This window comes from Hirundo rustica, chromosome 7, assembly GCF_015227805.2.
Source record: "Hirundo rustica isolate bHirRus1 chromosome 7, bHirRus1.pri.v3, whole genome shotgun sequence".
Taxonomy (NCBI): Eukaryota; Metazoa; Chordata; class Aves; order Passeriformes; family Hirundinidae; genus Hirundo; species Hirundo rustica.
Genome location: NC_053456.1, coordinates 1,212,662 through 1,237,893, shown reverse-complemented (window position 1 = coordinate 1,237,893; position 25,232 = coordinate 1,212,662). Strand labels below are relative to the sequence as shown.

The following is a 25,232-nucleotide window of genomic DNA, read 5'->3' as shown; positions in this document are numbered from 1 at the left end:
ATTCACTGGAGACACAAAACCTGGGACCAGGCCCCGGGCCAGGCTTTTTATCCCTGACTTCATTTATTTTCCTTGGTTTGTCCGACCCTTAATACCGTTGAGACGAAGGTTTTGTTCCTAGAGCAGCATCCATCAGGGTTTCCTCTGTCCTGGGACTGTCCTGGCCCTGTGGGTTGGATTTGCTCCTGGATTTTATTTTTCAAACACATCCCTGTGGGTTTTTTCTGCCTTTTGGGGGGGATTTGATCCATCTGTTTGTGCGGGGATGGTGGGAGGATGTTGCCGTGCGGGGGCTCTAGTTGAAATCTCAGTTGGTGTTGCATAAGAAGCTCACTTGGAATGGATTCCGTGGGTTTTTATCCATGTGTGTGAAGTGTTTGTGGGCACGGGGTGCCCGGAGAAGCTGTGGCATCCCTGGAAGCGTCCAAGGCCAGGCTGGACAGGGCTTAGAGCAGCCTGGGACAGCAGAAGGTGTCCCAGGGTGGACGGGATGAGCTTTAGGGTCCTTCCCAATCCAAACCTCTCTGGAATTCCGTCATTTCTGATGGGAAAACACGCATTATCATAGCAGTGTGTGTAGGGTGATTTGGGATCATCAACTGCCTTAAAAATTGCGGTGAGGTGAAGTTTAAGTGTTTTGACGAGAATTTTATCCAGCTTTTCCTGAATGAGGTTGACGTGGCTGACGTCCCTGACCAGGAGGGACAATGAGGGGTCCTCCGTGGGAGGGGTTTTGTTCCACCCACCCTCTGAAAATCCCTTCTCATCCTCAGGGATACCATGGAAATCGCAGAATCCCAGACTGATTTGGGTTGGGATATTGAATTCCACCCCTGCCATGGGCAGGGACACCTTCCACCATCCCAGGTCACTCCAACCCGGCCTTGGACGCTTCCAGAGATCCAGGAGCTTCTCTGGGAATCTGTGCCGGGGCCTCCCCACGCTCCCAGGGAGGAATTCCTCCCCAAAACCCCATCCAGCTGTGGTGCAGTGGGGTGTGCACAGCTGCCAGATGCGCTTTGGCAGCCGGGGTTTTCCTTTTCCTCCTGGGCAGCAGCGCAGTCCCACGGGTGGCGCACGCTCCACTTCCAGAGGGTTTGTAGGGAACAGCCGGCCCCAGGGGATGGGATCCTCCCGCTCCCAGCAAAGCTGCTTTTCTAATGGCATCTGGGGAAAAATCCCAAAATCCCTCGGCGTATTTGGGACAGTTGTAGGGATGCTTGGGTCTGCCTGTGCTGCTGTCAGGCAACACAGGAGTGGAAAAGCTGGAAAAGCTGCTGGAGCCCCTTTCCTGTGTGTTTTCCAGCATTTCGGTGCCCTGCGGCTCCCGGCGCTCCGGGCTGCCCCGCGGGTGGAGGCGTGGGCGCTGCCCAGCGTCTGTGCAATTCCCAGCACAGCCTTTGGAATACGCATTTGGGCTCTTTGGGAGCCACTTCCTCGGACGTTTCACGAGAAAGCTCCAGTTTTGGGGTTTGTGGTTTTCCATATCGGCGGTGAGCGATTGACTGAACCCACGGGACGAGCTCGGAGCTCGGAGCTTGGCGGGCCTGGCTTGGCCTTTGAAGCGTTCCTACCGTGGAATTCTTTCCCAGCGGTGAATGAATGAGGTTTCAGCTTTCCCAGAACGTCCCGCCGTTAAGTTGGGTCTGGGTTTTTTGAGAGGAACGCGCGAGCTCTGTGGTGCCCAAAACCTTCCAGAGGTTTCCCGGATGAAGTTCCCTCGGAAGCGTCGTGGCTCTCCCGGCGGGAGCCCACTTGCTGCGTGAGGAGAAGGGGTTTAGGATCAGAGCGTCTGACGATCCTGAGGGTTGGAAAAGCTCTCCAAGATCTCCAATCCAGCCGTTCTCCAGCGCTGCCACGGCCACCGCTGCCCCACGTTCCCAAGTGCCACATCCACATGGCTTTAAATCCCTCCAAAAATAAGGATTGCGCTGCCCTGGGCAGCCCATTCCAACACCTGACCGCCCTTTCCGTGAGGGAATTGTCCCTGATATCCAAACTGTCCCGTCACTGGATGACCTCAGGCCCACCAGGATGCACGTGGGGAATCACAGATCCAGAATCCCAGAGTCTGGCCTGGGTTCTTCCCAATCATTTCCCAAGGACGAGCTCCACACGCCGTGTCCTCTCTCCTCAGCTGGTCCCTCCGTGCCGTGGAAGCTTCTCCTGCTCTTCCCTACGGATCCTTTGGGAGGAGAAGGGCCTGGTGCGAGGCAGAGCATTGGTATTTTTAGATCAAAGACCAGTTTAATTAAAAGAAAACAAAACGGGAGAGGAGAAGGAGGATTAGAACAATAAGTACATTTAATTTTAGCCTAGCTTGGATTCCTCACAAAGTCAGGGAACTTGGAGCTTGCTTCAGTTGCCTCTGGCTTTCCTAAACAAACACACCGGAGCGGGGCTGGGAAGTTTAAGTAGCACAGAAAATTGCAAAAAGTTGCATTTTAATATTCCAGGAGAATATTAAGGGCTGTTTTACGGGCCAGGCCCTGGAATTAAATTTTAATGCCGTACAAAAACACTCCTGAGGTTGTTTTGGTAGGCAGCTCCTGGAGGAAGGGTCACAGCTGGGGCAGGGTGAGGAGCCCTCTCCAGCCGTGGAGCAGGGTTTGGCGCCAGGATTCCGCTTCTTACGGAATTCTGTGATTTCTTGTGGGATTTTTGCCTGGAGAAGAGCAAGAACAGGGGGAACCTCTTTGATGTTTGCAGCTCCTGGACAGGAGGGTGGAGTGGGGTGGGCTTGGGCTCCTCTGCCGTGTCCCGAGTGAAGGGACGACAGGAAATGACCCCAGGTTGCACTAGGGGAGGTTCAGGTTAAATACGGGAGGTTTTTCCCCCTGGAAGAGCAGTTGGGATAATCCATAGATTTCATTGGAATGAGGTGGTGGAGTCACCAACTCTGGGAGGGTTCAAGAGGCGTCTGGATGTGGCACTTGGGGACGTGGTTTAGGGATGGTCCTGGTGACACCCCAGTGATGGACTCGGTGATCCTCAAGGTCTCTTCCCACCTGGATGATTCTGGGATTCTGGGAATTTCGCCCCAGGCCAAGAGACCTGGATGCCACCACCCTCCTGCGCCCTGGCGTTGGTGATCTGCTCAGTGTGTGTTTCACCCGGGGGAGTGGGTGGGGATGGAGAATTACGGAATCACGAAGGCTGGAAAAGTCCTCCAGGATCCTCAGATCCAGCATTCCTGAAGCACTGCCAAGGCCGCTTCCAGCCCCCTGTCCCCAAGTGCCGCACACATTTATTTTTATTTTATTTTATTTTATTTTATTTTATTTTATTTTATTTTATTTTATTTTATTTATTTTAATTTAATTTTAATTTATTTTACTTTATTTTATTTTATTTTATTTTTATTTTACTTTATTTTATTTTACTTTTAAATTTTATTTTTACTTTATTTTACTTTACTTTTTAATTTTATTTTAATTTTATTTTATTTTATTTTATATCTCATGTATTTATTTTGTTAATATTAATTTAGTTATTTTTATATATTTGTTCATATATTTATATATTATATATTTATTTATATATTTATATATTTGTTACTCGTTTATTCTATATATTTATAATAAATTTATATTATATTATTTTATTTTATTTTATTATTTTTATTTTATTTTACTTTATTTTCTTTTACTTTATTTTTACGTTTATTTTACTATTTTATTTTATTTTGTTTTATTTTATTTTATTTTATTTTATTTTATTTTATTTTATTTTATTTTATTTTTATTTTATTTCTTTCTTTATCTGTTAGTTAGTGCCGTACCCCATACGTGGCAGACCTTTATCAAACCTCAGGCCAGAGGTGGCTCAGTGAGTGGGGAGCAGCAGGAGCCTCGCTGGTGGCTCCTGACGGCTCCACGCCACCCTCACACAGCTCCTGTCCCGGGAGAGCGCGGGAATTGGGGAGCTGGAGTGTCCCTGCTCCATCCTCGAGGGACGAGCGCTCAGCCCTGCCTCTGCTCCTCCTGGACCTCCTGAACCTCCTGAACCTCCTGATCCTCCTGAACCTCCTGCACCTCCACCCTCACACAGCCCCTGTCCCGGGAGAGCACGGGAATTGGGGAGCTGGAGTGTCCCTGCTCCATCCTCGAGGGACGAGCGCTCAGCCCTGCCTCTGCTCCTCCTGATCCTCCTGAACCTCCTGAACCTCCTGATCCTCCTGATCCTCCTGAACCTCCTGATCCTCCTGAACCTCCTGCACCTCCTCCCTCACACAGGAATTGGGGAGCTGGAGTGTCCCTGCTCCATCCTCGAGGGACGAGCGCTCAGCCCTGCCTCTGCTCCCTCCTGATCCTCCTGATCCTCCTGAACCTCCTGATCCTCCTGAACCTCCTGATCCTCCTGCACCTCCACCCTCACACAGCCCCTGTCCCGGGAGAGGACAGGAATTGGGGAGCTGGAGTGTCCCTGCTCCATCCTCGAGGGATGAGCGCTCAGCCCTGCCTCTGCTCCTCCTGAACCTCCTGAACCTCCTGAACCTCCTGAACCTCCTGAACCTCCTGGACCTCCTGATCCTCCTGAACCTCCTGGACCTCCTGATCCTCCTGAACCTCCTGATCCTCCTGAACCTCCTGAACCTCCTGCACCTCCACCCTCACACAGCCCCTGTCCCATCCTCGAAGGACGAGTGCTCAGCCCTGCCTCTGCTCCTCCTGCTCCTCCTGAACCTCCACCCTCACACAGCCCCTGTCCCAGGAGAGGACGGGAATTGGGGAGCTGGAGTGTCCCTGCTCCATCCTCGAGGGACGAGCACACAGCCCTGCCTCTGCTCCTCCTCCTCCTGAATGGGTTCCTTTTCCCACAGCTGAATTTCGGGATTCAGGGAACGTTTCCAGCCTCAGCTCTGACAGCCCGGGGTGACAGTGTCACGTGGACGGGGCTCTGGACAGATTTATGTTGCTTTTCCTTCTCTTTTTCGTGTTTTTGGTTGCTTTTAGATCCCGGTCACTGGGAGGATGTGGGGCAGCTGAGTGCCAGGAAGGAAACCTGGATCCGCTCAGGAGTTGGGATTTGGTTCTCGGGCTCTCTCCATCCGGGAAAGGGCTGCTCTGCCTTGGTGTTATGGAGGTGGGAGGGATGGACTTGACTTAGGAACCAGTTTTGGGTCTGCTTGACTCAAAAACTCACTGGATATCAATAAAAGTTAAAAATGCTTCAGGCTCTGCCTTGAAGCAGCCCTGATCGAAATGCAGGGACCGTCAGGACTGCAGCTCGTGGTGGTGGAGACAAAGATAAACCCAAAACGCTGTGCTGATCCCAAGGAATTGGGAATTGGAGGAGCTGGGGGATAAACTCGGGCTGGGGAGTTCCAGGTGAGGACAGGGAGTCCTGGAGGCCTGGGGTAAGAGCGGAGCTTTGGTGTGGGTGTGTAAATCTGAGTCACGAGCACCAGGACTTGTCTCAAGTGTTTCAAAGCCCTGATCTTTTCCCGAAGTGCTGCTGGGGAGCCGGAAGCGATCCAGGTTTGCTTTTCCAGCCCTCTGGGAGTAGTGGAGGGTGGGAATAATCCCAGTCAGAGGGAGGACAGGAGGAGAAAGCCAGCTGGGAATTAATTCTCAGGAATTTGAGCTACTGTGCAGCGTCTCATGGAGAGGGAGTGGGAATTCCCGGGATTCCCTTCAGCCTCACCTGCCCCATCAGGGCGTGTCCTGGCTGTTGAGCTTTTCCTGGGATTCCTTTATTCCTTTTGAGCTCAGCAGTGCCTTTATGGAAGCGGGAAGTTGAACTCTTTGCTGGGATGGCTTTTAACGTCCCTTCCTCCAGTGCTGGTGTTGGACTCTCCTTCCCTTGCCAGGCTCTGCTTCCCTGCCTTTTCCCATCCCCATCCCACACTTTAGGGCTTTGTGAGCCCTTACTGACACATCCAGGGCTGTTCACGGGAACAAACGGATCAGGAGGACTCCGTGCTCCTTCCCAGCACAATTAATGTCAGGATTCGTTAATAAAGGAGATGCGGACTCGAAGATGACACGATCAATAAGAGCAGCAGCCCGACGCTATTAATTAGCAATGCTATTAATTAGCAATGCTGTTAATTAGCAACGCTCATGCTTTTGAGTCAGCTGAGCGGCTGCTGCACCGGTTTTCCAAAACATTGGGCCATGTAATCCTCCGGAAAACGAGGAATGAGTTGGGAAAAGCACAGCTCAGTTGGGATGACCCAGTGTCACCTGGGCTGCAGGTGGCACCTGGAGGCACGTGCTGGTGCTTCCCTTTCCAGCTGGGAGTTTCATCCCGCTCTGGCACGTGGGATTTTATCTGCTGATGCTTCCCTTTCCACCTGGGAGCTTCATCCCGCTCTGGCACGTGGGATTTTATCTGCTGGTGCTTCCATTTCCAGCCGGGAGCTTCATCCCGCTCTGGCACGTGGGATTTTATCTGCTGGTGCTTCCATTTCCAGCTGGGAGCTTCATCCCGCTCTGGCACGTGGGATTTTATCTGCTGGTGCTTCCATTTCCAGCTGGGAGCTTCATCCCGTTCTGGCACGTGGGATTTTATCTGCTGGTGCTTCCCTTTCCGGCTGGGAGCTTCATCCCGCTCTGGCACATGGGATTTTATCTGCTGGTGCTTCCCTTTCCAGCCGGGAGCTTTTTTTCCACGGAAGGGGACAGCAGGACAACCCCAAGGGACACGTCTGAGACCAAGGACAAAGCCAAGCCATGGTGGTGGTGCCCAAATCCCACAGACCAGTCCACAAATGAGATTTTTAGTGCCAAAACCTGGAACTGGAGGCTCCGCCAGTTTGGATGGAGCTGGGCTTTGGTTAAAAATACATACATTTCCTTGTTGCACTCTGGTTTTATTTTTAACTCTTCAGCAATTTAATATTTTGGAGGTCTGCTTGTACTCCCCCCAACTCCCCCCAGTTTTCCATCTGCTACTGTGATTAATTTAAGGCCCGGCTTTATCCTGCCAACCCCGGAGCAAAGGGAATGGAAACCTTACCTAGATCGTTTGGCACGTAGCAGCAGACGTGAATAACTTTGGAATTTGGGGCGGGAAGAGCGAAGTCCCGCGTTCCTGGAGCCAGGACGGGCTTGGACAGGAGCCCTCGCAGACAGCAGGAGGCTGTGCGGGATCCAGCTGTGCGGGATCCAGCTGTGCGGGATCCAGCTGTGCGGGATCCAGCTGCGCTTCCTCCAGGTCTGTGTTGGGAGGTGTTGCTGAGCAGTCGGAAGCGGCGCGCTCCGGTTTCCTACAGCCTCTCCAGGCAGGATGAAGTGCCGGAGCGTGGCTTTTCCCCCCTCCCCGGGCCTGGAAGCGCCGTGAGGTAGTGGAAAGTTGCGAGTGAGGAAGGTGGGATTGATTTGCCGAGGCTGTGGGAGGAAGGAGCGGGGAGAAGCTGCGGAGCTCACCTGGGCTGGGGCAAAATGGTCTGGGCAGAAGGCTGAGCTGGAACAGAGCCTGGAGAGAGCTGGAAAATAAAGCAGAGATTTATTGAAAGGCCTTTAGGATCCACCTTGGGCAGGACAAGAGCCTGGGCAGGGCTGCACCCAAGGTGGAACCAAAATGGGCACAAAATGGGCACAAAATGGTCACAAAATGGACAAAAAATGGACACAAAATGGACACAAAATGGTCACAAAATGGGCACAAAATGGGCACAAAATGGTCACAAAATGGTCACAGAATGGACACAAAATGGACACAAAATGGGCACAGAATGGACACAAAATGGACACAAAATGGAGCCCCAGTCAGGAGGTCTCACACTTTGATCAGTTTTGTTCCATTTGCACATTGGGGTTTCATTGCCCAGTTCCAGCTCCAGGTTCTGCAGTCCCATCCTCCTTGTTCCTCCCTCCAGCCACCGCTGTTGGTGCTTTTGGGCTGAACACTTGTCCCAGGTGTCCTTGGTGTGCAGCAGGAGCAGGATTTGTTTTGTGTGGCTGGGGTGTGCAGAGAGCTGAGTGACACCGAGTGTGAGCTCAGAGCTGCGCAGAACCTGAAATACATTAAAGTTGCAACTTAAGGCATCAGCAGAAATATTTTTAATTTGGATTGTGTTTGGTAGGAGCCATCCCTGGCAGGACTAGCCAGGGATGGGGATGAGGATGGAAATGAGGATGGATGCAGAGCAGTGGGGCACGAGATGAGGCTGTTTCAGTTGCAGTTCCCACTCACAGAAAAGGGTTTTATGGGATCCTCCTGGAAGCTGGGGATCCAATTAAAGGTGCAGCTCTTCCTGGACATCTGCTCTGCTGGCACAGGGTGTCCAGCTGCACAAGTGGGTGGTGACACAGGGGACACAGGCAGGAGAGGAGAGAGGAGGAGTTCGGATTGTTTTAGGGAGGGAATAGTTCTGCCCGCAGAAGCCTTCAGAGCTCTAATTGGGAAAAGGTGGGAAGGGAAACCACAGCACATAGACCTGTCATTAGCTAAGGAACACTGGGATGTGTGGATCTGGAGGAGCTGGAAGGGGCCAGGAGACGTTGGGGATCCGCAGGGAATAAGAACTCCAGACGACCAATGTGACTCCAGCAAAACTCCTGGAGCCAGTTCAGTAGCCTCTGCCTGGGTTGCTGCTGCCGTGACTGGAGTTACGGATTTGGGAGCGGTGCACTTGGATTCCAGGAGCCGCTTGGGGTGGTGCCATGCAGGGGTGTAAAAAAAGAATCTATTGCTTCCCTTGGAAGTAAAAATACCGTGGTTTAGGATCCAGTTTTCCAGCAGGGAGTGGCTGTTGAGAGTAAGAAAATCCTTAGCCTGAGTTTTAGAGAAGGTGTGGTGTGGAATCATGGAATACCCTGAGTGAGCAGGATCATCCAGCCCAGCCCCTGTCCCTGCACAGACACCCCAAAATCCCACCCTGGGCATCCCTGGAGCGCTGTGCAAAGGCTCCTGGAGCTCTGGCAGCCTTGGGAATGTCACCATTGCCTGGGCAGTGCCCGGCAGCCTCTGGATTAGAGCCTTTCCCTGAGATCCACCCTGAAATTCCGTGGCACAGCTCCAGCCGTGGCTCGGGTCCCTGATCGCGGGGAGCAGAGGTCGGAGCTGTCCCTCGGGAGGAAGCTCCAGGCTGGGATGAGTCTCCCCTCAGTCTCCTCCAGCTGAAGGAACCAAGTGACCCCAAATGCTCCCTTCCAGACCCTTCCTCATCCCCGTGCCCCTCCTTTGGCTGTGCAGCTATCCAGGGCGGTTCTTCCCTTCCCCGTTCCCTCCAGCAGAGATCCGGCCGAGGGCTGGAGGGGCTGTGGAGCGACCCCCGCTCCCGTCCCGCACCAAGGTCACGCTTCCATCTCTTTTTTGGGAAGTGAGTGTGTGCACTTCACCCTGGGCTCACACGCGGTGTCCAGAGAGGATTTTCCCTGCGGGAGAGGGCAGGAATGTCTGGAGCGAGCTGTGCGGAGCAAAGCAGCGCGCTTCCCGTGGCAGGCTGAGATCAGACGGCTTCGTTTGGGGGTGAGATCGCGGCAGCCTGCTGCCTGGCCCTTGTTTTCCCTGTTCCAGGCTCTCACCCCTGCTGAGCCCAGTCCTGCCAAGGTTTCCAGGCAGGTTTCTTGTCCCGCTGCCAGCCGGGGGTGCGTAAGCTGATTAGCTCCAAGGAGATCAGAGCTTGACAAGGGCTGCATTGCAGGTAAACACCGGAGCCTTTCCTCCAGCTGGGAGCTGTGAAATACGGCTCAGCAGTGAGGAATGGCGCTGGAAGAACCCTCAGGAAAAATACCAAGGAGTGCATGAAATGATAAGCAGGGCTGATAAGGTGAGAGACTGAGAGGAGAAGCAAGCACAGATATGATCAGAGCCTGTAAATACTGTCAACATGACAGCAGGGATGAGCAGGAGAAAGATTCCTCGGTATCTGATGGAGAACCAGCTCTGGGAGGAGCCGCCGTGGGAGCAGGAGGTGTGGAGGGGATCCCCAGGAGGAGCAAATCCTCGGCTGCCCCTCATTCCCAAGGCCTGTCCTGGTGCCCACGGACACAGAATCGCCCTTGGCACCAGAGATCCTGCCGGGAACTTCCTTAAATTCTGATTTTCCAGGTGCCAGTGGGGTGTCCTGGTTGGCGGATCCCAACAGGCGCTGCCTGTGAGCTTCCCTCCTCTTCCCTTCCCTGGGACGGGGTTTGTGCCAGGAAACGCAGGAAGTCTGGGCAGAGGATGGATCTGGGATGGTTCCAGGGATGTCCAGGACGTCCTGCTGGAATGAATCTGTGTCACACAGCTTGGGAAGGTGCTCCTGGAGTGGGATTTCAGTCTGAAACTCTGATTTTTTGATTCCTGATTTATTGCGGTGTCCGGTGCCACCGGGACTGGCCGGCTCTTCCTCACCAGGAGTGGACTGCCAGAGGCCTGTGGTCCCCAGGGCTTAACTGGGTTAACTGGGGCCAGTCTGGGAATTCCAGCTGGAGCCCAAGAGGTGCTCAGCGGATTCTGCACCCACCACTTGGCCTTGCTGTGCTCGGCCGGGATGATGGGGAACCTTTCCAGACGCGGTGTGTGCAGAGCTCTCCGCGTGTTCCTGGGTTCCATCCAGGGTCCCTGTGTTCCATCCAGTGTCCCTGGGTTCCATCCCGTGTTCCTGGGTTCCATCTGGGTGTCCCTGGGTTCCATCCCATGTTCCTGGGTTCCATCTGGGTGTCCCAGGGTTCCATCCAGTGTTCCTGGGTTCTATCCGGTGTCCCTGTGTTCCATCCAGTGTCCCTGTGTTCCATCCCGTGTTCCTGGGTTCCATCTGGGTGTTCCTGTATTCTATCCAGTGTTCCTGGATTCTCTCTGGCTGTTCCTGGGTTCCATCCGGTGTCCCTGGGTTCTCTCTGGGTGTCCCTGGGTTCTCTCTGGGTGTCCCTGGGTTCCATCCAGTGTTTCTGGATTCTCTGTGGCTGTTCCTGGGTTCCATACAGTGTTCCTGGGTTCTCTCTGGGTGTCCTTGGGTTCTCTCTGGGTGTCCCTGGGTTCCATCTGGGTGTCCCTGTGTTCCATCCAGTGTTCCTGGGTTCCATCCCGTGTTCCTGGGTTCCATCTGGGTGTTCCTGTATTCTATCCAGTGTTCCTGGATTCTCTCTGGCTGTTCCTGGGTTCCATACGGTGTCCCTGGGTTCTCTCTGGGTGTCCCTGGGTTCCATCCAGTGTTCCTGGGTGCCATTCAGTGTCCCAGGGTTCTCTCTGGATGTTCCTGGGTTCTATCTGGTGTCCCTGGGTTTTCTCTGGGTGTCCCTGGGTTCTCTCTGGGTGTCCCTGGGTTCCATCCAGTGTTCCTGGGTTCCATTCAGTGTTCCTGAGTTCTCTCTGGATGTTCCTGGGTTCCATCTGAGTGTTCCTGGGTTCTCTCTGGGTGTCCCTGGGTTCTCTCTGGGTGTCCCTGGGTTCCATCTGAGTGTTCCTGGGTTCCATCCAGTGTCCCTGGGTTCTCTCTGGGTGTCCCTGGGTTCTCTCTGGATGTCCCTGGGTTCCGTCCAGTGTCCCTGGGTTCTCTCTGGGTGTCCCTGGGTTCTCTCTGGATGTCCCTGGGTTCCGTCCAGTGTCCCTGGGTTCTCTCTGGGTGTCCCTGGGTTCTCTCTGGGTGTCCCTGGGTTCTCTCTGGCTGTTTCTGGGTTCCATCCAGTGTTCCTGGGTTCTCTCTGGGTGTCCCTGGGTTCCCTCCAGAGTTCCTGGCTCCTCCAGGAGCCCCAGCACGACAGTCACACTGCTCATTCCGGGACAGGGCTCTTGGGAAAGCCGCCCTTCCCAGAGAGCTGTCCTGGAAGGAGAGCTCACATCAAAGGAGCCAGGAGTGATAGGGATCAAATAATTGCTGCCTCTCCCGTTCCTTCTGCCTCCTGTCACTCACAGTCTGGGATTGTTATCTCTGGGGCTTGGGCAGCAGCAGCCCTGCCTCCAGGATCCCTGTCATCCAGATAAGGTGGTGACTTTTCCAGCCGTTGGAGTAAGATGAGGTGGCATTTCATGGTCCTGTTGGGAGAGGACTGTGCTGCAGCCCCAGCCGACAGTGGGAGGTGTTCCCTCAGGGGAAGGGAGTGGGACCTGGCTGGGGCACGGAGTGGCTGTGACAGCTCAGGGAATCCTGTCCTCTCTGCTGGATGGAGCTGGATGGTCACAGAATCCAAATTGGATTGAAGGGGCCTCAAAGCTCATCCCATGGGCAGGGACCCGTTCCACTGCCCCAGGGTGCTCCAAGCCCTGTCCAGCCCGGCCTGGGACAACTCCAGGGATCCAGGGGCAGCCACAGCTTCTCTGGGAAGCTGTGCCAGGGCCTCACCTCCCTCAGAGGGAACAATTTTCCCCTAAAAACCCCGACACGGGAGCTCAGGGCTGGCCCTCAGCCGCTCACCTCGCGTGTCCCAGCGTGGCCCGGCCCCGCCCTGGGGTGATTCCCCGGCGCTTTTGGGGCCAAAACCAAGGTGGAGAGGGAACATTCCTGGGCACCCCGGGAATCCACAGGGAACCGCTCAGCGGCCGCAGCCGCGCCGCCTGGGGCTGCTCCCGCTGGGTTTGGCTGCGGTCGATCCCTGACGATGTTCCCGTCTCTCCACAGAATGCCATGAACCTGCCTCCCGACAAAGCCCGGCTCCTGCGGCAGTACGACAACGAGAAGAAGTGGGAGCTCATCTGTGACCAGGTGAGGAGGCTCAGGAGAGCCTGTGGGAGATGTCTCCTTCCAGCTGCTCCATCCCTGGGCTGAGCGGGACCTTGCAGGGCGCCGGCTCCCAGGAGTTTCGCGCGCTCCTTCCTCTTGCTCCCTCGTTGGTCGCCGCTCCTGGAGGCCCCGATGGGTTTAAGTCTGTAGGAACACTGATTTACGGGAAGGTTTCACGTCTACCAGACTTGTGTTAAATTTGGTGTGCTGGTTTGAGTGTCTACTGGAACTTTGCTGTTGAGGTAGGATTGGGAGAAAAGTAAAGCAGGCGTGAATTTAAAGGGTATAAAGATAGATTTAGTAACACAGCTAGAAGAAAAGAAATAAGAATCAAAATGAAACTTCCTCTTTTTGGGGAAGAAAAAAATTCCCAATATTCTCCTAATTTTTAAGCTATAACTCAGAAGTGTAGTTAATTAACCAATCTAGCTATCAATCTCGAAACTAGCCAGCAATTATTCTTTTAGTGTCTGCACCAAACCAACACAGGGGGTGACTGCAGCCACCCCAATCCGTGCTGGGGTTCTGCCATTCCGGGATTTGTGTCACGGACGTTTCTCCGTGTCCCAGAGGGCTGTGAGCTCTGTGCCGGCAGCAGGTTGTCTTGAGTGCAAACCCTCTTCTCTCCAAATTATTATAATTCTGCAATTAGGGGCTTTCAGGCAAAGATATGGGAATAGGAGTAATGGTTCTTTATTAGGAATATTAAAAAAAAGGAAAACACCAATGTGGTAGTACAAAAAAACGAACAAGGAAGCAAATAAAGATCCTGGAAAAGCCCTGACAGAGTGAGGGATACGAGCTGGCACTTTGGTGGTCAGGGTGCTGGAAGCAGTCCAAATAATTCCTCCTGGAGTAACAGATGTGGTTCTGTGGAGTAGAGATGGTCCTGTGGAAAGTCCAGTGGTGACAAGATGGGTCCGGTCTTCCTCCGGGAATCCAGTGGAAAACCCAGATCCCTCGTGTCCTTCATTCCCAGTTTTTATCCAGCTGGGAACAGCTGGCTCCTCCCCACCGTGTGGAGCATCTCCCAGTGGGTGATGGAATGTGTCCTGGCACTGGTGGGCACTGATGGCCCATTATCAGGAGATGTCCCCTGGAGGGTGGTGACAGAGACAACAAACACTGCCCCACCTGGGTTTAACAGCTGGGCCATTATCAAGAGGCATCCTCCTCCTTCCCCCTGGAGTAAGGAGGATAAAACATCTCCCAAAAACCAGCTCTCACCGGATGAAGCAGAACACTTTTAGGTGACATAATCCACCGCAGAGGCCAGGCAGAAGCTGTTTGATGCCAGCCTGGACGTGCAGATTCCCACCTCACCGAGGGACGTCCCTTTCCCCTCAGTTTCCACCCTGGATCCCCCAGCTGCTGAGCGCTGCTGGTTTTGCCCTGCGCGGGCTCAGCCTGGGCTCGGGGCGTTGCCCTGCGTGTCCTGCACGAATAATCCCGATCCCGGCGGTGTTTGGCTGCCCCACGGCGCTCCGTGCTGACGGCTGGAGCTGTCACCTCCAGGGACTGTGACCCCCTGTTCACTTCCAGAGGCTGGGAACAGCCTGGGATCAGGCAGTGCCAGCTGCTGAGGCATCTCATCTCCCCCTGAGCTGTGCAGCAGCGAACAGGATGCGATGGACAGACAAGAAAGCGGCGTTTTGAGGGGGAAAAGGAAATGTGCCAAAGGTGGGGCTTGAATCCGGGAGCCAGCAGCAAAATTGGGATGTGCCGTGAAGTTCAGCAGTAGTGGCTGATGAGAATGATCGATCCAGCACCGGGATGTTCCCTTGGGATGTTAACTCGGCAGAACCAGGGTGAGAGTTTGGCAGCAGGTCAGGGACACTGGGATAAATTCATTTATGGGACATTTCCTGTCCTGCTGTTACAGTGGTGGGGTGTCTGAAACAACCATGGAATCCCAGACTGGTTTGGGTGGGGAGGGACCTTACAGCCCATCCAGTTCCAACCCCAGGGACGCCTTCCACTATCCCAGACTGCTCCAAACCCCGGTGTCCAGTCTGGCCTAGGACACTGCCAGGGAGCCAGGGGCAGCCACAGCTGCTCTGGGCACCCTGTGCCAGGGCCTCAACACCCTCCCAGGGAACAATTCCTTTCCTAATATCCCCTCTAATCCTGCCCTCCGGCGGTTTAAATTCATTGCACAGGTACCTTAAAGCAGAGCTTAATAACGAGCTGCTTTTATTCCCATGAGTTTCCCGTGCAGAGGATGTAAAGCTTGAGCTATTTAAAGATTCGGTTTACTGAGACGTTGGGAAACTGCAGGAGCTGCTGCGAGCGGGATTGCGGATTCCTCATCCCCGGCGGTGTCCACGGTTGGACAGGGCTCGGAGCAGCCTGGGGTTGTGTCCGTGCCGCGGCAGGGGTGGCACTGGGTGGGATTTGAGGTGGTTTGTGTCACGGGTGTTGTGCAGAGGTGTGAGCTGGCAGCGGCGCAGGCAGGAGCCGTCTGGTCCCAGGCTGGATGTGCGAATCCCCACCTCGGAGCTGATCCACCCTTCGCAGCTGCTGCTGATTCACTGCCCAGCTCGGGGCTCGGGTAGGAGGGACCGGCAGATGGGAAGGAAATTCGCAGTCTGGAGTAATCGCTGCTCTTAACAGCGCCTTGCACAACTCCGAGTCCACCCCGGGGCTGGGATGAGTCCCTTTTCTGGGATGAGGCCCTTCCCATGCTTTGGAAAGGCAGGGAAGCAGCGCAGGGCTGACGTAACCAGCGCTGTGGAGCCAGCGGCGCCAGGAGCAGGAGGAGGTGAGCAGGAGCCACCTTTCCCGTGTCCGTCCATCCGGGGAGGACAGGCTGCGTCTGTCACAGCTCCCTGATGTCCCCTGCCACCCCTCCACCAGAGCAGCGGGAGCAGGTGGCACCCAAAGCACCAAAACGCAGCGTATGGGGTGTGAAATACTGATATCTGTCCCTGGAGTAGTGGGGGTGAGGGCACCTCCAGGAGCAGGGCTTGTGCAGGGTGATTTCCTTCTAAATGCAGGTTTTAACTCCTGTTTTCCCTTGGTGTCACCCACTACGCCGTTTTCACCTGGTTTTGCTTCTAAATCAATGAGGAGATGAAGCCTTTCTCTCCTGTGCCGGCTTTCGACTTAGATCTGAAAGGAAAAAGTGCCCAGAAGTGGTATTTTCTAAACAATCTGTGCAGCAGATCCTGAATATTTACCTGTGGAGTAGATGGAGAATATCAGGAGCTAATCCCCAAAAAGGAACTCTGGCTTTTGCAAAAATGAGATTCACAAAAGTGGGGAACCGGCTTCATGATGATGATAATAATAATAATAACAATAACAATAATAATAATTAATGTTAATCTGCTGTGAATAGGATTGTGTGCATTGTTTGAATCATCGTAAGGGCTGCTGGGCTGGTTGTGAAGGACTCCTCCCGTGCGGAATTTTCTCTTCCTTTGTTTATGAACCTTCCAAATCATCCCAGCATTGTCCCCAGGGCTTGCTCCGACCTCTCTGGGTGAGGTACAAGGAGGAGAAGAGGGAAGCCAGGAAACCTGTTATCCACTCTGGGAAGGGTCAAGGTGGCCCTCTGAGGGGTTGTCCTTGGGAATGGTCCAGGCAGGGACACGGGTGCCATTTCCCAGCCTGGAAATCCAGGGAATGGGATCCTCAAAGGCTTTTCTGGGTGTCCTGGAGGCCTCAGTCCAGCTGGGTGGCAGGAGGTGCTGCAGAGGGAGGTGGATGTGGAGGGAAGGGCTTGGGGACATCCTGCAAAGTTCTTCATTGCCCTCTAATGGCAAATGGTGGCAGGGGCGTCACCACGGCCTTGAGGTGTGGGGACAGGGGGTGAAGGGATCCGCAGCAAGGTGGTGAGCTTGGCACCCCAAACCTCCTGCTGAGGTGTTTGTAGAACTCCTCCTTTCCTGAAGGACCTCCAGCAGAAGGCAGGTGCTGGCTGTTTTGGGGGCTGGTGGCCAGCGTGGAGCTCCTGGGGTCCTGGGCCACCCCTCAGCTTTGCTTCCCGGGGATTTCCCTGCCCAGGGGATCCATGGATGGCTGATGGAGAAGGGCCTGGGTGAGTAGCAGCGTGCTGTGGGGGTGCTGTGCCACGTTTTGTCGCAAATTCCTCGGTGGAGCACAGATTTCTGCTCAGGAATGTGCTGAGGGGACCGGGAGCCCTTATGGTGCCGTTGACCCTTTCACAGCAGAGATCCAGGGGTTTTTGCCAGTGTCCAAACAAGGATTTTCCATCACTTTTTATGGGCTGCAGAAGCCATTTACAGCTCTGGTTTGAGAGCCTTCGCTTAAAAAACATCGTGTGTTCCAGGGAATCTGCCCTGCTGGGGTAAACAGAGGGCAGAAAATCCTGTGATTTACTGAATTTACTCAAGTTGGACTTTGGGACACTCGTGGCTTCATTCATCTGACCGGGTCACCCTGGGAGAGGAGGCTCAGGGGGGGATCAGGCAGGGAGGGATGGAGAGCTTGGAGATAAAGGCATGGGGAGCCCCAGGCTCGGCGATTTGGGATCGGGAAGGGCTCGGCACCCCTGGGGTCGGAGCGGGCAGCAGCTGGGTCCGGCAGGGAGCTGAGGGTGACCTGCTTTGGCGGGACGTTAATCCCCAGGGACTGGATCATTCTGCCTCCTCATTAGTGCCGGGATGAGCAGCTGCTGTCCCCTCATTCCATAAGGACGCTTCCCAAAGCGACACGTGGTCCTGCTGGGACCGAGCCACCCTCTGGATCTGTGGGAGACGGGCAATTCTGCGCCGCGTTCGAGATGTGTTCGGGACACCGCTCCCCATCTCCTCACCCATCTCCCTCCCCGCTGATCCCATTCCCTGGGGTTTCTGCGCAGCCCGTGGGATTCTGATCCCGAGCGGGATCCCTGTGAATCCCGAGGATGGAACGGCTTAGGGAGGATGACGATGATAACGAGAACCACATATGTGCTAACGTAGAAAAATGCCCTGGATGGTCTGGGGAGCCAGGGGCTGTCGGAAAAGCCGCAATTTCCTGGTTCCAGAATGAATACGTTTTCCAGAGTTGGGTGATCAGGAGATGTGTCAGGTTCCCTGTAGGATCACGTGGAGGAGGAAGTGCAGAAGTCCAGCAGTTCCTCTTGGCTGCTGGAGTAAAGCCCCCGCCAGCCTCCCTTTTTTTCTGTATCCGTCGGAAAAGAGAGTGCTGATTCTGGGAGAGAGAGGCACAGGAGAGGAGGTGTGCTCCTGCAGCCAAGCTTTTCCCTGAATTATGGAATCACGGAGTGGGCTGGGTTGGGAAGGACTTCAGAGCCATTCAGTCCCACCCCTGCCATGGGCACGGACACCTCCCACTATCCCAGAGTATTCCAGCCTGGCCTTGGGCACTGCCAGGGATCCAGGGGCAGCCACAGCTGCTCTGGGAATTCCATCCCAGGCAGGAATTCCCAGTTCCCAATCTCCCACCCATCCCTGCCCTCTGGCAGTGGGAAGCCATTCCCTGTGTCCTGTGCCTCCATCCCCTGTCCCAAATCCCTCTCAGGGTTTAATCCCGGTGAATTCTCCCCGTTCATCCCCCCGCAGGGAAGCGCTGTGCCCAGCTCCTCTCGTCGCTCTCCGCTGCCGCCGTCCTTGTGTCCCTGTGCCGTTCCATCCTGGCTTACAGCACGGATTGTCCAAGTCAGAAAGGCCCTTTGTCCTTGGGAATTAAGCTCGTTTGCTTTGTAGGTGTCTGACAAAGGCGCTGTGGAGTCATTGCTGCTCCCTGCCCGCGTCCTTTCAGCCTGCGGGTAATGCCGGGGCTCACGGCGGTCACGTAGTGGAGATAAAAAAGGGTTTCACCAGGATTTAGGAACTTTGTTGTGTCTGAATGGCTCAATCCAGGGAAGCCACCACGTCCCAGCCGTGATGTCACCCCAGAGTATTTGCTGAGCAAAGTTTGGCCGCTCCAGTCCGGATTTTAGGTTTTTGCTTTTTTTTTTTTTTTTTTTTTTTTGTGTGTGTGGTAAAACTCCCCGACCTCATCATTGAGATGCTGTTAAATCCCGAGTTTGGAAGCAGAGCTGGCCAGGGAGTGGGTGGGAATTGCCAGAAGTGGAGGGGAGGAGCTGACAGGAAAAAAAGCAGGGGATTTTTTAACTCTTCAATTATGGTTTCTGAGGCACAGCAGTGCCTGGGGAAGTGTGGGTGTCGGGATGCTCCCAAGGAGGACCGTGAGAGGATCCCAGTGCATCCCAGGAAGATCGGCCTGCACGCAGCTCCGTTCCCAGTCAGGTTTTTGGGAAGAGGGTGGCTGTGACCACACATCCAGGGTGACTTGGAGGCCTCACTGCACAGCCCCAGCCCTGGCCCTTGCAGCTTCTTAATCAGCCTCTAATATAAAACACTCGGAGCTGGATGAACCAGACAGCAGTCGTGGCCAGGAAGGGGCAGTTTTAGAGGCTGATCCCTCGTAGCTTTCCAAACCAGCAGAAAAGAAACACTCGAAGGGGCTGTAAAAATGCCCAGGAGATGTTTACCACGAGTGGTTTTCGGTCACTCCTCAGGTAAGAGCATTGCTGGTGTTCGCTGTTCGTGGATAAGGCGTTGAAAGTCCTGTAACCCAAATAATTCCACTCCACAGGAATGTGCAGCATCTTCTTAAACGAAGCTGCTGCAGAGATTATTACATAAATGCATAATTACAGCCAGGTTTGCAGGAAACAAACAAAAGCATCCAGTAGCTGCATCCCAGACTGTGAAATGTGCTCCTCGAGTGTCTTTAAACATTTCATTTTGAAGATTCCAGTTAAAACTGGCGGTTTGGGAAAAGCTCCTGTCACTTCAGCAGACGAGGGTGGATTACTTGGGAAGAGAAATGATTCCACAGGAGCAAGAAGAGGACTGGACTGCGCACAGCTCTGTCAGCAGCAGGGAGCTCCCAAAAAGGGGGCAGTAAATGGAGAGGGGACGTGGAGCATTGCTGGGGTGGGGTGCTGCTGGCAGGGGTTGGGATTGCGGGAATTCCAACCCAAGGGGCTCTTCCAACCCAAACCGCTCCGGGATTGCAGGAAATCTCTGAGTGCCCCACGGCGGGCACTGAGGTGAGCCTGGCTCCAAGAACCCCTGAGACAGAGCCAAGAAGAATCCAGGGTGGTGCTGGAGCAGGACAGACCCTGTCGATTTGTCCAGGGGAGAACCCTCAGTGAAGAACTTTGCGTTTTCTGAGCTGTTTTTTGGATAAAATAGGAAATGCCAATTGCAGAGCCGTGTGGAGGTGCACGGGAAAAGAATCCAGCTGTAAAAGAGGAAAGCCATGCGTGCTCTGTGACTTCCAGAGCTCCCACCAGGGCTGGTGGAGCTCAGGGAAGAGGTTTTCCTTCGTTTTTCTCCTGCTGGCCATGATGGATTGCTTCTTTTCCAGCAAGCAGCAAGATAATAACAGGAAGAACTTGTGCTCAGACAGTTCTGGTTACTGGGCAGCAGCGTCCTGTTCATTCTGGAATAACTTTGGGATAATGCAGTCAGAATCTCATCCTGACCTAATGCGGGGAGGTTTCAGACAACACGAACAAAATGGGGAATTTCAGGAGGTTGGGATGAGATCTTTCCTCCAGGGAAAGGGGCAGAAGAACTTGAAGTTCTTCCAAGATCCAAACAGGATCAGAATTTTTGGGAATGCCGTGAGGAGGTTTGCACACAGCACACTGCCCATGGAACAGCTCGTGTTTCGCTGCAGCTTCAGAGGGATAAACTTCCAGCTGGACACTGGGAAAGCAAGGGAAAATCGGGGAGCTCTCAGAAGACAGAGCTGTCACCAGAATCTGTGATCTGGGGCTGAGGGGGGATTGGAGATGGAGTGATCCCTGCACGAGGTGCTGGGACCTTGAGGAATGGCTTCCCACTTGAGGAATGGATCCCTGGAAGTGCCCAAGGCCAGGTTGGACGGGGATTGGAGCACCTTGGGACAGCGGAAGTTTTTTCCCAAGGATTAAAAAGGATTTTGTGTTGGTGCATGCATCTGCTCTCCCGACCCTCCTCCTTCCTCTCCACGCTCCTGCTGAGCAGAAACCCTGGAACTTCAGATGGATGTGCACTAAAATTCAGAATTCCCTCCGAACGGTTAAGGTGTCTTTTTGTACTGTTGATATAAATATCGATATCCATTTAAATCTATTTTATTTGCATGCATAGATTATCCCCTTAGGAATGGAATGTATTATAAACATACATTGTTTAATATGAACGTGGCGCACGAGTTTTCTGCAGTAAATACAGTAAATACAAACGGCTGATGTTTATTCCTGTCTCTTTTCCAGGAAAGATTCCAAGTGAAGAATCCTCCACACACGTACATCCAGAAGCTGAAGGGGTATCTGGACCCAGCAGTGACCAGGAAGGTGAGGAGCATCCTGTTTCCTCCTGCCTGTCCCTCATTCCTCAGCCAGGACGCTCCCGGGGCCCAGGTTCCTTCCTGCCTTTGTGCAAACGCCCTGAAAACTTGCAAGGAGAGGCCAAGAGAAATCGGGAATTTGCTGCAGATTTCCAGCTTGGGAAGCAGAGCAGATGTTGGGAAGGCAAGGACCATCTGACCCGGAGCACAGCTTGTTTTAGTAACGTCGTGTTAAATAACCTGACACGTTGTCTCTGAGCTGGGCTCCAGGCCTGGCTTTGGCTGGACCCTGGTCTGATGGCCCTTGGCTCATCCCTGTCCAGGTTTGGAGTCCTTTTCTCTGGGAATTTGCCTGGCAGAGGCTCAGGGCGGCTGAGTCCACTCTTCATGGGGGTCAGCTCCATGCATGGGGATCAGCTCCATCCATGAGGATCAGCTCCATCCATGGTGACAATTCCCATCCGTGGTGACAATTCCCATCCATGGGGATCAGCTCCATGCATGGGGATCAGCTCCATCCATGGTGGCAATTCCCATCCATGGTGACAATTCCTATCCATGGGGATCAACTCCATCCATGAGGATCAGCTCCATCCGTGGTGACAGTTCCCATCCATGGTGACAATTCCCATCCATGGGGAACAACTCCATGCATGAGGATCAGCTCCATCCGTGATGACAATTCCCATCCATGGGGAACAACTCCATCCATGAGGATCAGCTCCATCCATGGTGGTCAGCTCCATCCATGGTGATCAGTTCCATCCATTGTGACAATTCCCATCCATGGTGACAATTCCTATCCATGGGGATCAGCTCCATCCATGGGGATCAGCTCCATCCATGAGGATCAGCTCCATCCATGGTGACAATTCCCATCCATGGTGACAACTCCCATCCATGGGGATCAGCTCCATCCATGGTGATCAGTTCCATCCATGGTGACAATTCCCATCCATGGGGATCAGCTCCATCCATGGTGATGATTCCCATCCATGGGGATCAGATCCATCAATGGGAATCAACTCCCATCCATGGTGACAGCTCCATCCATGGCCATCCACAGGGATCAGCTCCATCCACAGGGATCAGCTCCATCCATGCTGAGGGCAGCAAGAGCCTCTAAACCCCACCCAAAAACGCAGCAGATCCCAGCAGGTCCTGCCCTGGCCTGGCTCAGCCTCCTTCCCACCGTTCCCACCCGAGGCGGGTTCCCTGTGGAAAACACGAGGAAGGTGCCGGGCTCCCTGTGCTCCCAGCTCGTGTCCTCGGGCACGGGGAGCGCTGGGACAGCGCTGCTCTTGTTGGAGCCTCCGAGCAGGAGCAGGGAACCATTCCCTAGGGAACCCTGACATTTCCCTGCGTGGATTTTTTGCCAGCCCGGTGAACGGGGTCTTTGTGTTTTTCCCTCCGGAGGGTTTTGGAGGTTGTTCCGTGTTTGGCTTCGCTCCGTGGGCTCACATTGGAGCCTTTCTTATCCGAGGGTCCCGTGACAAACGACAAACCCAGAAGGGCCTAAAAATAACCGCCCGGAGTTCCTGGCTTATTCCGGATCACCCGCAGCCTTTCCTCAGCCCCGGCCGACACGGAAAGATTTCCACGGGGACGGCAGAGCTCATCCCGCCGGGATTCTCGCTGGGATTGGGGCGGTGTCGCCGGTTTTGCTCCACCTGGCCTCCAGCCCGTGACATCCAGGAATTCCATCCCAATATCCCACCTGAGCCTGCCCTTGCCCTTCTTCGCCCACCCGGCTCTCGTTGGCCTTGCTCAGAACGGAGAATGTGCCGAAAGAGCTGCTCCAGAGGGATTTCTCCGGCTGTTGTAGCGCTTTTCCATGGGCAGGGAGAAGAGGATGCTCCAGTCCTGCTCCAGATGGGATTGAGGTGCCCCCCTGGCTCTCTGTCACCTCGCTTTCTAAAGCAGAGGGGCTCTGCGAGGGAAAGTTCGGCCTTAAAGCAAAGCTTGGTTTATAAAGAGATGTTTATTTATCTCCAGGCTTTTAATTTCCCTAATCCTTGGAAGCTCCAGGATGTTCCTGGGAACAGAAGGGGTTTCTCCACACGTGTTTTCGCTGACTGCTGGGCTGTTGTTGCTGCATTCCTGGGGATTTAGAGGAGTTCTCAGTCACCTCCTTGTTTTCTTCATTCCCTCTGTGCTGGGTGAGATGTTGATCTTTTTTTAATAGAGCCCTAATTGGGTTTTTTGCTGCTCATTCCATTGCAGAAATTCAGGAGACGAGTCCAGGAGTCGACGCAGGTGCTCCGAGAACTGGAAATTTCCTTGAGGACAAACCACATTGGGTGAGAACTTTTGATGCCTCTGGTTCCGTTTAAATGTTATAGTTTTTATTATATTTTAAAAATATTTATTTATTATTCCATTGTATTTATTATTTAATTATATTTATTATATTTATTATATTTATTATATTTATTATATTTATTATAATTATAATAGTTATTATATTGTTTTTATTACTTTATGACTATTTTATTACTTATTTTAATATCTCGATATTTTTATTATTTATTATTTTTATAATTTATTATTTCTATTTAATTTTAAATTTTATTTATTTGCTTATTTATTCTTTACTGTTTAACTTTTTAAAAAAGTTTTCCGAAGGTGCCTGTCTTTGAGCGAGCACCCCCTTTGCACGGCAATAAGCGATTGATAATTAAAGCCCGATGGGCTTAGCTAAGGGGAGCTGGGCATCCCAGCAGGATAACTCAGCTTTAATCCTTTCCTGATGGATCCCTCCGCGTTTTCCTGAGGCCCGAGGAAAGGCCGGAGTCGGCTCCTGCTCGGCCGGAGCGCGGGGAGCGAGGCGGTGTCCGCGCTAAAAGTAAAGCTGCGGTCAGGGATTTGCGGATCCCCCGTCCCCGCCGCCCCGCAGCTCAGTTCCTGGAGCCTGGCCGGCAACAACGTCACCAGGGTTTATCCACAGAGCACCAAATCCATCCCCAGTGCTGCGCTAGAATTGCCAGAGGGTTTTTATCGGAATTCCCTTTCCCGTCCGCATTCCCAACAATTTCACCTTCCGGCAGGACCAGAAGCTGGTCCAGCATCAGCCAGGGAGCTTTTCCAGTGTTTTTCTCCATCGTCACACGCTGTGTCCAGCTCAATTCCGTCGATTTTTCGGGATTCTGCTGCCATTTGGAGGGAACTGGGGGTATTTTAAGCTGCGGGAGGAATTGCGGTCCCAGTGTGGTGATGGGAACCTTCCTTGGAGCTGCACCATCCCAGGAACTCCTCCCACACCCCTGCCAGGATTTCCCTCCTTTTCCAACACAAGGGATTCCCACCAGAGGCTGGAGGCATCCCTGGACGCTCTTGGATTTAGGATGAGCAGGAGGAACCTCGGTTAAGGAGGGGACAGCGCCGGTGCTCACTTCCTTGGTGCCCCTGGCTGGAGGGATTTTTTTCCCAAAACACCTTTTGTAAAACAGCAGGCTGGTTATTTTGGCAGGGAAGCGTCCGGAGATGTCCATCCCGGTGATCAGAGCGTGTCAGAGGTGACGAATTCCCACTGCAGGAGCCCGGAGCTCCACTTCCCTCCCTGGATTCCCTCATTCCAGCGGCACCCAGCCACTCCCAGGGGATTTGCAGTTGGGGTTCTGAGAAGAGCTGGGGCCGTTCCTTTTCCCCCAGCTTTGCCCCTAAATGGATGGATTTCCAAATTTTTTTTCTTGGCATTTTCAAAGCTTTGGAACGTAACAGACTTCCCTGGATTATCTTGCAAAACCCAGGGGCCGGAATTCGCTGTTAACAGGTGAACACCTTTTGAAAAAAAGAGGCAAAATTACTGATAAATGCAGGCCCCGGGTATCCATCAGAGGTTCTGTTCCTGCTTTTACAGCCTGCTGGAGATCAGGATGAGATAAAAACTGAGCCGAGTCCCGGTGTTAGGAGCCGACCTTCACAGTGCTGCGAGAAAGGAATATCAAGGAATATCGGGACATTTGGAAAGGCGTCTAACGGACTCTTTAAATTCCTCTGAACCATTTTGAAAAAACCCTTTTTTCCCTGAGTGAGTGAGACTCAAAGTGCTGCAGCGGCTCTGTCTCCAGCTCTTCTGAGCATTCCAGGGAATTCCAAAGCCCCAGAAAGGCTCTGATGTCTGAATTTCTCCCGCAGATGGGTCAGGGAGTTCCTGAATGAAGAGAACAAAGGCCTGGATGTGCTGGTGGAATACCTGTCCTTTGCCCAGTATGCAGTCACGTAAGTGAGACATTCCTGGGATTTCCTGCCGGGAAATCCATGGAAATTTGGGAATATTCCTTCATTCCAAAGGGGTTAGAGCACTGAACAGGGCAGT

At 53.4% G+C, this 25,232-nt stretch overlaps 1 protein-coding gene across 3 annotated transcripts in view; it reads left to right on the top strand.

Moving 5' to 3' along the window:
* The first annotated feature begins 9,685 nt into the window (after positions 1-9,685).
* Positions 9,686-25,232, top strand: part of FMNL2 (formin like 2) — a 52,215-nt gene continuing 36,668 nt past the window's right edge. For all 3 annotated transcript variants that reach the window (XM_040069399.2, XM_040069398.1, XM_040069397.2), the window contains exons 1-5: positions 9,686-9,721; positions 12,494-12,577; positions 20,841-20,921; positions 23,138-23,214; positions 25,052-25,135. In XM_040069399.2, the coding sequence (XP_039925333.1) occupies positions 9,701-9,721; positions 12,494-12,577; positions 20,841-20,921; positions 23,138-23,214; positions 25,052-25,135 (347 nt within the window). In that variant the 5' untranslated portion in view covers positions 9,686-9,700. The remainder of the gene's footprint in view (positions 9,722-12,493; positions 12,578-20,840; positions 20,922-23,137; positions 23,215-25,051; positions 25,136-25,232) is intronic.